A 14,366-nucleotide genomic window follows, 5' to 3' on the forward strand; every position below is an offset into this window, starting at 1 on the left:
GACACTGGGGTGACATTATAGCTGTTGGTTTTGTCTTGACCTCGGGGTCACGGGGGCAACAAACGATCGAAACTCGTGAGTTTTCATTGTTTGCTTATGTACCACTTCACATTTACCTTGATTTGGTCAAATGAGTTGGCTATATGAAAACTTTCTTCACAAGGGCGACATGAATATGTTGAATTTTTGTCCTTGGGATCACACAGTTCAACAAAACATTTGGAATGCAACAGCTGTAATTTAATGAAATTGAATGATAACGAAAGCAATTACCAGTTTATATATGACTACCTCTGGCCTATATCGTAAATTAACCCATGTCGATACCGATATCGAAGTTTTACTGGAATCGATACCGATTATTTAAACTCTTAGAGTTAACCGACTATTTAACCCCATGAAATCCATTTTTATCGATAATTAACCGATTATTCGGAAAATTAACATGCAATTTTAGAAGCAGGGATGGAGAACGGTTAGTATTTACTTCAGTCCCCCCTCCAACATTTAACGAAAAGTTTAAATTATCTTATTGGTTCACTTAAACTACGTTTTGATGACGACGTAAAATACGTATTCCTTTTTACCTTTGTCGCTATGACCCGCCTCTTCTTTCATACCCCTCCGTCCCGTGGAAGGGGGTCCGGGATTTTGACGCCCGTCGCCCATTCCTACTTCTAAAATAACATCTATCCCTGCTTTAACCGACTAATCGGTAATTTAACTTTGAACCGATTAACCTTCAAATTAACCTCTAACCGATTAATCGGTAAATTAAGTTGTAACAGATATAATATATAAGCCGATGTCTCCTTTACAGACCCTTTTATGTAACTCATTAATGCAAAATCTTGCGTCTGCCAGTTTTCTAGCTAACGAATTAGCATGTACTGAAATCCAGCCGTACTTCTTACCCATTTTTAAAATCCTGGATTTTCTTAGGTTTCCCGGGATTTCCTGGTATTGGAGGAAGCCTGTACCTATAATCCCTTATGAATGGTCCCTTCATTAAAGTTTTAGGCCATACAGCGGCTTTCTTCGCGTAGATGGAAGAGGTCACTGACATGATATTTATTTTACTCTTTTATAAAACAGAAGAATAGAGCCTGATTTTCTATTGAAAAGTTTATATTAAATGGTAAAGTCTCCGAGTGCCCTAATCAAAAATGTCTAAGATATGGTGCACTGCCGCTTGGAAATAGGGTTAGTATGCTCTGACTCCTTCTATTCAACGAAGAGGTAATACAGATTGACCTTTCGTAGCGAAGAATATATGTATACATGTATATTAAACATTATGCAATATTATGTAAATATTATCACAAGTTTATAAGCTATGTTCCATAAGTATGACACTTAATATACTTCGTAATGGTATGGACTTACTAAGAGCTAGTTCGAGAACGACAAGCGAGAATTGGCTACACTCGGTTAATTTTGCAGGCAGTCTATCTTCTCCTATTTTGTCTGTACTAAGTCTTTGACATTGCCTCACTAGGCCACGTCACTTTTCGAGAATCTATGACGTTTCATCTACGTCACTTCATGACAAGTTCTCAGTAACCAGTGAGTGACAAGCTTATGGAACATATCTTTTGAACTTATGATATAATGTAGCATATTTGTGTACATGCATGGTGTTTCTGATAAGTCTGTCATAAATTAAGGTTGATGTTTTTTGGGTGATTTTGAGTCGAAAATGTTCTACAAAATTTTGTCGTCCGGCCCACAGTTTTCAAGTTAAGATTGTGGTCTTTTACGGATGACCCCTTAATTAAATTAGCATGGTCTTTTACTTTCTTAATTAAATATACGTGTAAGAGAAGCTATTTTAGAGCGAGAATGACGAACTTTTTGTGCGTAGTTCAATGAACTTTTGATTGCTATTAGTTATCTAAAGTTTTAACCATTTAAAACATCTTAAAGTGTTGCAGTTTCATTTGGGATCAACTAAAAACATTGATCGCCTTACGGTTCTTTTTTTATACAGTAAAAAAAAATTGAGTTTTTTTACTTTCTTTTACAAAATTCAACGCGTAGGTAAAAGGTATTTCTCCTTTATTCCTCTTTTCTCAAGTTCCGTTTTATTGTTTTTCAGCGTGAAAGTTTTCTGGAGTCAAAGCTTGATGTAATGCGATTTAAATCGCGGGTCAAAATGGTGAGTGCATAGCCATAGGTTAAGGTAGTTTTTTGAGCGTGGAATATCGGTTCGTGGGTTTACTGTTTGAAAAGGAGGAATGTGTGAAGAGATAGATGAAATAACGGATGACGAAGAAAATCCTTTATTCCAATCGACCCTTTACTTTCTTGGCCTATTTTCACTGATGTTTCAAATTCGGAAAGTTCTATTTTTGGGATATTTTGGTATTTCAGATCGAGTTTCTGCCCAGACATAAGTTTATGTTCTATGAGTAATGCTAGAGATTTACAGCTCGAGCTAAGTTAGAGAACGACAAGCCAGAATTGAAGTCGTACACTCGATAAATTTTGCAGTACATCTTCCTATTTAGTCTGTGTCTGTACTAAGCCTTTGACAGCGAATCACCAGGCGTCGCTTTACCTCGAATTTATGACGTTTCACCTAAGCTCTCAGTAACCAGTGACAAACTTATGAAACATATCTTATAAACTTATGGTAATAGAAATGCGAACATTTTAATTATGGGCTAGACAATCTGGTAAAATCTTGTATAATCTAATACTTTCTAAAAGGCATGTTTTGTACAAGGAGGATGGGGTTGGGTTTTTTATCTTGGGGACTTGGAAAACAAATACAAGCACCAATGCCAGTACAAATACAAGCACCAATGCCAGTACAAATGCAAGCACCAATGCCAGTACAAATACAAGCACCAATGCCATTACAAATGCAAGGACCAATGCCAGTACAAATGCAAGGACCAATGCCAGTACAAATACAAGCACCAATGCCAGTACAAATACAAGCACCAATGAGAGTACAAATACAAGCACCAATGAGAGTATAAATACAAGCACCAGTGCAAGTACAAATACAAGCACCAGTACAAGTACAAATACAAATACAAATACAAGCACCAGTGCAAGTACAAATACAAATACAAATACAAATACAAGCACCAGTGCAAGTACAATTACAAATACAAGCACCAGTGCAAGTACAAATACAAATACAAGCACCAGTGCAAGTATAAATACAAATACAAGCACCAGTGCAAGTACAAATACAAATACAAATACAAGCACCAGTGCAAGTACAAATACAAATACAAGCACCAGTGCAAGTACAAATACAAATACAAATACAAGCACCAGTGCAAGTATAAATACAAGTACAAATACATGCACCAGGTCAAGTACAAATACATGCACCAGGTCAAGTACAAATACATGCACCAGGTCAAGTACAAATACATGCACCAGGTCAAGTACAAATACATGCACCAGGTCAAGTACAAATACATGCACCAGGTCAAGTACAAATACATGCACCAGGTCAAGTACAAATACATGCACCAGGTCAAGTACAAATACAAGCACAAGTGCAAGTATAAATACAAGCACAAGTGCAAGTATAAATACAAGCACCAATGCCAGTACAAATGCAAGGACCAATGCCAGTACAAATGCAAGCACCAATGCCAGTACAAATACAAGCACCAGTGCGAGTACAAATACAAGCACCAATGAGAGTACAAATACAAGCACCAATGAGAGTATAAATACAAGCACCAGTACAAGTACAAATACAAATACAAATACAAGCACCAGTGCAAGTACAAATACAAATACAAATACAAATACAAGCACCAGTGCAAGTACAATTACAAATACAAGCACCAGTGCAAGTACAAATACAAATACAAGCACCAGTGCAAGTATAAATACAAATACAAGCACCAGTGCAAGTACAAATACAAATACAAATACAAGCACCAGTGCAAGTACAAATACAAATACAAATACAAGCACCAGTGCAAGTACAAATACAAATACAAATACAAGCACCAGTGCAAGTACAAATACAAATACAAATACAAGCACCAGTGCAAGTATAAATACAAGTACAAATACATGCACCAGGTCAAGTACAAATACATGCACCAGGTCAAGTACAAATACATGCACCAGGTCAAGTACAAATACATGCACCAGGTCAAGTACAAATACAAGCACCAGTGCAAGTATAAATACAAGCACAAGTGCAAGTATAAATACAAGCACAAGTGCAAGTACAAATAGAAGTACCAGTGTAGAATACCCCTCAAAACTAGAAACTACCCTACAAAGCCGCTTCAAATTGGTTCGCGAAGCAACTTGAAGAAACCCAGTTTGTAATTAGCTTCTCGAGTATCAATTTTGTTCATACTTAAAGCATGGTTTTCACTTGACGTAAATCACGACTTTTCGCCCGACGTCAAGCGGCAACCGAAAAAAAAAATAGTTACGCTGGACAGAAATTACGTTGACTGTGGCGATAATAGCTTTCTATTTTTTCGGCCGCGTTCAACGTTAACGCTCTGCGCGAGCCAATCAGCAATAAGCTAGAGTCGTGACGTAATTTTCGCCCATGCGTGTTCGGAAGAGGCCGTCCGCGGTCTGCCATCTTTTAATTTATTTCGATCCTAATCGAGTCAGTTACTTGTACAAATCCCTGAAAATACCGAAGTTCAATGCTGAAAGGTTTATTGAAGAGGTTAGGAACAATACAAATCTGTATGATATTAGAAACGAAGATTGCAAAAAAAAAAAAAATACAATAGATGGACCGCAATTAGTGCAGTGTTCAGTTTATCTGTTAAGCCTTGGTTCGATTATTTGCGGGAACTACGCTATAACGCTGGGCGACAACGTAAAAAGAAAATCTGACGTTTGACGTCCAGCTGCAAAGTAGTTTTTTTCGGTCAAGTGAAAACCATGCTTAACTTTGGAAGCGTTTTGTATCGCTTCGAACCGGTTTCCATGTAAGTGTGAACGTGGCTTTAGTAACTTCAGAGTAATAGTCCATTTTTAAATGGTTGTCGTCTACTTAAGTTTATATAGGGTTAAAACGGAACAAGAGTAAAACTAGGCTATTAAGTTAGAAAATATTTCTTATTTGTAAACCTCCGTTCTGATTTCGTCTCCAATTTAATACCTCCATTCATCTGATTATGAAGCCTCATAAGAATAATTATATATTTCGCCAAATTGCCTTTGTATAAAAATTACGTGTGTTTCGTTGATAAAAGGATTTGGTATTTAATTAGGGAAGAAATTTGAAAAAATACGGGTAAACTAGAAACTAAAATATAATCAACTTCGTTTCCTGTAAAAACAAAACCCCTTACCTCCTATCCCCTCCTTATTCGATCAGTAAGTGTAAAAAAGAGAAGCTTTTTTATATTCGATAAATGAATTATCGCTTAAGTTTGTGGGAGTAGGCAAATAACGTCAAAACAAGGCCTTTCATTTCAGTAACCTCCTGTCCTTTGCCCCCTCCCCTCCCCCGGTATCCTTATGCCGTCATAGAAACGTCACCTTACAGCTGTAAAGTTTCGCAACAGCGCCTGCGTCGATATTTCCCCTTTTGTTAGCCCCCTGGCATTTCCTCCGACCCCGTGTTCTTCCGTGCCTTGCCGTGAAGCTCTCTCGCGCGCTTCCGATCAGGGCCTTCTAAGCCTCGCGTCAGAGAAAACCAACCGCTTTTTGGGCAAAGTAAAAGCCGGCCGAAAAATACACACGTGAAATTTTAAAACCCTTTCGACGTGTTAACCCAAGGCCCTTAACGCCTGGGGGGTCGTATTTCTATCCGTTTTAACAATGGAATAAAAAGAACGTTGATTTCTAGAAACGGTGGTTAATTTCGTTTCATCTAAATTTATCAGCTAACAAAAACGCGACGGTCAAGAATCAAGACATGTTCGCGATCGGCGCCGTTCTCCTGCTAAGCCTTGGTCCTTGGATAACTATAGTTCGCAGCGCCGGTAATGTGGGTAAGTGTAAAAATATCGTACCGTTACTACAACTAAAATCTCGCGCGTAAGATGCGGGTCCCCTATGGTTTTAAAAGTTAGGCTTAGCTTGGAGCTTAAGAAGTCGTTACCTTAACCCGTTAGGCCTACTAGGAATCTTCAAGTACCAGTAGAAACTGTTGAAAATTGTAGCTGAACAATAGCTACGTCACGATCAATCGTAATTCGTCTGTTATATAACATCTTCAACGATTACAATGTACCAATCGCTAAGCCTAACTGTCACGACATATTGTAAACACGTTCGGGTTATGTTTGATTTATCCGTAACGGTGGGAGGACTTTTCCGCGGGATAAAAGTGTCTGTGAAATAGTGTAGGGGAAGCGACTGTTAGATTTTTGGTTTCATTAATCACTTGTAATATTGGGGTCCTCGGTTGAGAGGTTGCGAAATTTTTAATCCGCGTGTTTGTTCTCGACTTTAAGTGAAAGTGACAAATAATAAATCAGTCTTGCCTACTTGAATTAAGATCATAGTTATTGTTTGTTTTAATTTGCGTGTTTGTACATATGCCTACATGACCTCGAAGTTTGTCCGTGTAGTGCAACAGAGTGGTGATAAATTAGTGAACGAATAACAACCAAGAATGTTTAACTAACAATGGTTATTATTAGGAGTTGGTATTTTCTGCGAAATTACTTTGAGATCCTTTACAATAATTTTGTATACATACAGGGGGGGGGGGTTGGACTTCTGATAGAAATGGGTATTTGACATAATTTCTACGTCCTGTGTTTTAAAATTTGCTAACAAATAATTTTTCTGAGGTGTGGTTCTATGTTAGAACAATTTATGCAGAATTTGAATCACGCGTTTTATTCATAATAAATTAAGAGAATGCAGGGTGTACCGAAGTACAGTTGGTTCTATGGACGATTTTGAGTCGAACATTTTTTATGACATTTTGCCCAAATGACCACCTTTTAACATAATTAAAATTATATTTGTAGGCCAAATATTTGATTAAAATTTCCCAAAATTTTTTAAGCAGTCATTTTTTACGAGTATGACCACGGCTGTTGCGCAGAGCCAGATAAAATCCACGCGGTATTAATAGACTTTAAATAGACAAAGCCAGTTTTTTATGTGAAACAATCTGTACTCGGGTTCTTTGCCTAAATTAACAACTATATAAGCTGTAAAACGTACGAATTCTTACTGTCTTCGTCTCCTGTTGTAATAGCTTATCTAAGTAATTACGAGGGGCTAATCACTGTTAAAGCTTCCGTACACCAATTCCGAATTACTTGTAATCATGTTATCACTGTCAAGGGTAGGGCTTCAAAGATTTTGCGTAATCAATTTAGTACACTCAAAGGTACACCGGTTATACTGAGTGACCGGACTCGGACCGGGCCCTATACATGATCTAGTAGAAGTCTTGTATTTTAAGGTATAATGTTATGTTACCTGACTCTTCAGAAAAACCCTTTCAAAAAAGATGGCAAAATTTTAATCCAAATGAATATTAATTTTTTCTAACCAAAGTATATAAGGAAAATTAAATTTTAATTTATTTTAGTTTGCGGCTTCCCACTTTTTTTTCTGTGACATGTTTATGATGGATTTGTCAAGATTCAAAACCGCTTATATTTAATTACGTAGAATTAAGAAATTCAATGCCAAGTTTTATTATAATTTATTCATAATTCAGTTTTTTGATAGGAATAACGAAACTAATTTTTCACATACAGTTTGGAGTCTCGTTAAAGGAAAAGCTCGGGTAACGTAACATTATACCTTAAAAGATCGGCCTTTTTCTAAATATAAAAGGAATTACCTAAATATTAAAAGAAAAATCTTTTATTACAAAATAATAAGCATTTAATTAGTCCTTGTTTTCAAGACTAATTGGATGCTTATTATTTTGTAATAAGAGATAGCTTATTTTTGGTTTAATATTTAATTCCTTTTATATTTAGAAAAAGACCGTTCTTTTAAGGTATAATGTTATGTTACCTGAACTTTTCTTTTAACATAGGTAATCCCTGTATAGTATGTCTATAAAAGAGTATATAAAGGACAGGTTTAGTATAATGTAATTTTGAACTCGTTAAACCAATGTAACTTTTCCAGCAGTGAAGATATGTTTTTAATTTATATTACAGTTAATTTACTACTGTAATCTACTCGGTAAACTTAACTGGAAATTACCAACAAAATAATAATTTAACCCTTCAACTTCGAAAATTTTTAATCGATAATTCAACACCTCTAAAAACATTTCCATAAGGTTATAAAACCGAAGTACAATGGGTTCTGTGAGTGATTTTGAGTCGAAAATGTTCTATGACATTTTGTCCTAAGGAACAGCCTCAACAATTAAGTTGTGATAGCAATATTTTATGGATGACCCCTTAAATTTAAATAAACTGAAAGACAATATACTAATTTATTTAAGGGGTCATATTTTTGACTCAAAATGACCCATAGAACTTATTAAAATTTTTTTGGGCGGGGGCAGGTGGGACCCTGTAATTCTTAGTTAAAAACTGATGAAGTCTTATTGGTAATTCCAATTTAGTAATTCCACTAAAATCATATAATGCGTAAAAAGTCAATGCCCCCTATTGAGAAATGATGCTGATTTTAATTTTGTAATTTGCATATTAAATATATCTCTCCAGACATTAAAACATACTCTCTTCAGTACCGTTGCCATTGCTATTAATGATTGAGCCTAAACAACCTACGTTACTAGAATACATACACCTACTAGGAATAATAGTGTAGCCTTTTTCTCAACTTATCTAGACGGATTTCGTTTGTAAAGCTAGATTAATCACATTATGTATGACCAGGGATAGATTTAATTTTAGAAGTAGGAATGGAGAACAGAGTAATCTGGGCGCGCGTCAAAGTCCCGAACCCCCGTCCCCAGGGAGGGGTGTATGAAAGAAGAGGCGGGTCATAGAGACGGAGGTAAAAAGGAATTACGTATTTTTCGTGTTTTTCGTCGAGTGGGAATCTAGCTTAAGTGAGCCAATAAGATAATTTAAGCTCTATACTTGGCTACGAGTCGGACTGAAGTAAATACTAACTTTTCTCCATTCCTACTTCTAAAATTAAATCTATCCCTGGTATGACCAAATTTACCTCGCCAATAATCTATCTCGCTGCCTGTTGCACCTTGCAACCAACCAATGAAATAGCGGTTAGAAAGTCGTCAGAATTAGGAGGCGTGACTTATATTACTCAACCCACAAAGAAATTAATATGGGAGACACGGGGGGCACGATCATTCCAATAAGCTGAATGTATTCCTGGTAGATTATTGTTGTATTTCATTATGTAAATTTCTCTTCTTGATTCTTGGGCTCGTACCAGCACGTTTGCTCCATCGCATGATACTATTTCTATAGTCTCTTTTTCTGTCCCGGCGGCTGCCTTCTCTCTCTCTTCGAGCTAGAAGTTCAATCCATAAATCAGGAAAGCAGCTGCTTATGAGTGAAGTAGTAGTGTATGGTGTATTGCGGAAGCTAATAATATCTCCTAAGGAAGTAATTTACTCGCTGTCTTCTCCAAAATAAACGAGATTTGACTTTGAGAAAGGGCGTGGACCCAAGTACAATGGGTTCTATGGGTGATTTCAGAAATACATAGATTCTTTCTTCTGCTTGGAATCTTTAAGCGGCCATATACACCGTATTAATATCTGATTGAAGGTAAAGGGAAGGGCTTAAACCTTTGTTGAACCAGCCGCTCCTCCTTCCTCGCTTTTGATTGGCTATTGACATAAGATCCTGGTTCACAAGGAGGACATTTTACATTTCGGGTTTGGCTCGGATTGGTCAATAGCTACCTCAATCACTACCGACGCTATATACAAGGCCCATACGGGCTCCCAAAACTAGTAAAAAAACTGGCAGTTTTAATTCGCCATGAATTGCCACTAGAGGCGCTTATATGTCTCAAAAAGATGATCACGTGAGCATGTAGCAGCCGTCTGCTTAGGCTCCTGAGAGGGCGATTGAGAAAGGATGTTCTTTGGGTTTTTGATTGTTTGTAACTTGTAAGTGTTGTTTAATTATTGACAAATGTATATAATTTTACAAGGGAATTATTTGTGAATTTAGAAATGTATTTTCGTAGTTTTAAAGTTATAGTCCGTCAAATTAATTTCAAATTAGTGGGATAAGTGAAAGTGCTATCCAAGGCTTAGGAGGGTTCAATTTCAAATGTTTATACTTTTAAATTATCGACTATTTGCATTATTACCTAAATAATTAGTCATTAAACCCTATCTTTAGGGTTTTATTTTCAATTTGTTAGACCTCTGCTCTACAACTATGCGAGAGATGAAACTGACTGTAAGGCAAAGTTTAAAAAATTATATTCAAAACCTCAAAATAGAAAAGTTATCAAAGTTTAGAAGACTGTATATCAGTATTTGTTTTGTGGATTTAGCTACAAAATAGTTAAATTTTTAGGTCTAAAGTTCCTTTAAAACTAAACGTGATATTAGCTAAAACCGAAAGTGATATTAAGTGATAACTAAACAAACAAAATGTGACTATTTTCTTTTAAAATAAACTGATTCATACAACAACGTGATAATAATTCAAAAATCCTTCATAATTAAAATTAATATTTCAAAAAAATTCCTTGGAAAATATCTTTGGTTGACTTATTAACTTTATTAAATAAAAACCATACCCTAACAACCTTTCTTTAGAAACGACCCCCGATTTAAAGAGACGAATAAGCGCCATCTATCAACCACACAAGTCAAATATATATGGGTGAGGGACCCCCCCTTCGAAGTGAGCCTGTATGGGCCTTGTATATAGCGTCGGTAGTGCCTCAATGTTTCTTGACTTCTACCTTGAAGGAGAGAGGAATGGAGTGGAAACCCGCATACCTATAGCGTTGCCTCTGTACCACCACCTACGGCACCGTAGTCTTCCCAGCATCCTCAGCGGTTAGGTAGGGGACGAAATTGTAAAGGGCGCTCTCTCTATTTTAAAAATAGAAGCTAGTTCTCATACAGATTAAATGGCGCTACGCGGCAGCACTTAACAATAGCCTACCGAAGGGTAGGGGTGTGCGCGAGGTACACTGGGAGAGATACGGTGCCACAGGTCGCCCGCCATCATTTCCAATCCATCTCACCTCCCTCATCCCTGCTTCTACCTTCAAATGCATTAGGTATGACGTCAGGGGTGATGCTTTCTACATCTCCTCCCCTTTATTTCAAGAAGCAAAGACCCCAGAAAATGGCAAGTTATAGGTAACAACCGTAACAAGAAAAAGAAATCTATGGATACCTGTTATTGTAAATATTATTATAAAGGTTTTTAGGAGAAGGTTTAACTAAAATATTGCGGTGTTATTTGGTAACGTTGGACATGGAAAATATTTAATTTATATACTTCTCAGGTAAATTATATTAGCTTCTGTTAATAGTAAAAAGTCTCAAGAAGAAGGGCCTTATCTCCCGATAGGAAGGCAGCCCTTTTCTCTAGCCAGTAAACCTCTGTCGTATAACGCCGGTGAAAGGTCAAATGTTGAATACGTCACTCTCTCTCGTCTCTTCCCCCGCATATTGAATGCAGCTACAATTTGGATCCAACGCAAATCTGATTTATAAATTTGAAAGCTTGACTATTTTGGGGGGTCTCGTACCGTCATTGATTTGTATCTGTTCAAGCGTTAACTACTACATATAATTAGTATTTATATTGTCAACTTTCTTAATTAAATTATTTTTGTTACGCAACCTGGTGGTAATGTGTAGAGTTTAGTTTGAAATGGAGTTAATGTTGTTGGACTATATTTTAACAGAACATTACGCCTTAAAAGAACTGCCTTTTTAAATATAAGAGGAAAATTATTAAAATAAATATAAATGATCTCTTCTTATAAAATGATTAGCATTTAATTATCCTTTAAAACCTTTGGAATAAGAGAACATTTATTTTTTTTAATATTTTTCCTTTTAGGTAGTTCTTTTAAGGTATAATGATTTATTAGCTAACCTTTTCCTTTTACATTTAAAATACCACCATTATTGAAAACCTCTTTAAACAAGTAAAAATACGAAAATATTAGCGAAACAAGCTGGTCCAGCAACCAGGACATTTTTGCACACCCAATCAATGTTTAGGACATTGGTCCAGTCAGGCAGTGACCCCTATAAGTGTCTCAAAGTTACCTTATTTCCGTTCCTGCTAAAAAGAAAACCGACATAATAGGCAGGGTTCATAAAACTTTGGAAAACAAATTTCCCTGAGATTTCAGGTTTTTCCCCATATACTTCCCTGAGTTTCCCAGATTTTTCCCGTATATGGAGCATCCTATGGAGCAAATGTTAACAAAGGAGGAAGGGTAAATAGGACAATTACATAATCAATGGGCATCCCCGTATCTCTAATATAATCAGAGTTATGAGCCTCCAAAGTATACTGTAATGTTAATCCTATGGAGGGAATATTCACGAACATTTTGCTTAATTACTCGGCCCCTGTTTGACGCAAAGTTCCCTGATTTCCCTGAATTTTACTAAAAATTCTAAATTTCCCTGAGGTTTTTGTCAACTATTTATTTCCCTGATTTTTCCAGGTTTGTATGAACCCTGATAACTCACAGCAAGACTAGGTTCAAAAGGGGCGAAAATAAGTGAAATACTTTCAGCCTCCAGGAAATTCGCGAGAGCGGAAATAAGAAAAACACTTCAAAAGTATCCAGGGACACTATTCTCTAAAAATTTAAATGATTAGAAACCCAAATCTAAATCTAATCAATAGGGTTGGAGTGGGTACTTAAAACCGTATTCTCTTATTTTTCTAACCCAAATCCAAATCGACATTTGAATCTCCCGCCAAACATTTACCCATCCCATATGTACGTCACTTCCTCTTTCATTGCGGTATTTTTATTTCAGCATAGATTATACTAAGGTAATAAATTAATTATGTACGATAAATTAATTATGTACGATAAGTTAATTATGTACGATAAGTTAATTATGTACGATAAGTTAATTATCTTCGATAAATTAATTATCTACGATAAATTATCTACGACAAATTAATTATTTACGATAAATAAATTTAAAATTAGAATTTTACATTAGAATTTTACTCATTATAAAACTAAGCTTATCCTAAAGGTTTTGAACCGTTTAATTGAAATTATTTAAACTATTAGTGATGATCAATTGGCCAATTTCGTAAATTAACCGATGTCAGAAACAATTTATTTAAAATCAATGAAACTAAAATATCAATATCAAACAATTTTCTACTGGAAAAGATATCAAGCTATTCTTTATTTTTAATATATCATGTTAAATTTAAAAGAATATAAAATTTATTATTTTCTGACACAAATATTTCCAGCTTCTTTGCTTAATTCTTAATTTTCAGCTCTAAAATAGAAGTTTAACGTTTTTTGATATTAAAAGAGAAATATATAATTTTCGTTTTATTTGAACTAGTTTTTATATAGGAACTTAAATCAATTGCCCATTTGTATGAGTACACTTACCGACAATTGATTTTACTAATCGAGACAATTACTGCGTCTTTTAATTAATATTTCATAATATACTACCTGAATATTTTTTAAATATTAAAGATTATATTGTTATTTTAGATTCATTGAGTTAAAATATTGGTTAAGCTTTGATATTGACATCCGTTAATTTACAATATTGGCTCGGCTAATGATGCTAATCTGTTTATAAAATTATATCGGAACTTCAAGTAGTAAATAAACAACACTTGAGCTATTAGTAAAAGAATATATTACGAACAAAAATGGTCTCACTTAGATCACAAAAATTATACTTAGCTTAAAAAAATAATATTTAAATCAAAGTAGAAAATTCAGTTAAGCAAAGGCTTAGAGCTGCCGACTGAAAATATTAGCTTCCCGCGTACATTACTATAGACTCCCGTCTGTCTCCCGATAAAGCTGAGGCGCCCCTAACAGCGCGCGGTAGCCGCGGTTCTTCACAGCTGCAATCTCCACTCAGTATCATCTTAAGCTTAAAATACGAGGTTACCTACGTACATAATATCGAATCGCCGTGATAGCGAGGCTCCTAGGCGACCCTCGCGAGCCCCGAACATCGCTCGAAAGAGTCGAAAAGCGAACAACCTCGTCCGAGGGATCAGCCACTGGCGTATTCCCCCGGTATTACCTCTTTGGAAGTATTAATGCCGTAAATTCGGGCGATATGCCTTTAATCCGTTCTAATATTGAAATAAAAACTGTAAAAAGTAATCCGGAGTGTATTTCCGCGTTAAACGGCGTAATACCCTTCCCATCTTACACCCTCAGAAAGACTTTATTGCCGAGTGGCTTTCCCCTCGTCAATTGTCCCGTATAGAGACTAAAATTTTTGTTAACGCCATCTGGCGTGTGCA

General features: G+C 35.9%; 1 protein-coding gene across 2 annotated transcripts in view; it reads left to right on the forward strand.

Moving 5' to 3' along the window:
* The first annotated feature begins 5,589 nt into the window (after positions 1-5,589).
* The window catches only part of IA-2 (tyrosine phosphatase IA-2), a 410,032-nt gene continuing 401,255 nt past the window's right edge, over positions 5,590-14,366 (forward strand). The window contains exon 1 of one of the 2 annotated variants that reach the window (XM_089866819.1): positions 5,590-5,954. In XM_089866819.1, the coding sequence (XP_089722945.1) occupies positions 5,879-5,954 (76 nt within the window). In that variant the 5' untranslated portion in view covers positions 5,590-5,878. The remainder of the gene's footprint in view (positions 5,955-14,366) is intronic. The other variant, XM_089866820.1, reaches the window with a different exon arrangement.

Source organism: Phalangium opilio, unplaced genomic scaffold (assembly GCF_054372755.1).
Source record: "Phalangium opilio isolate 3A_F unplaced genomic scaffold, DU_Popi_V2 ptg000017l_1, whole genome shotgun sequence".
In the NCBI taxonomy this organism is placed as follows: domain Eukaryota; kingdom Metazoa; phylum Arthropoda; class Arachnida; order Opiliones; family Phalangiidae; genus Phalangium; species Phalangium opilio.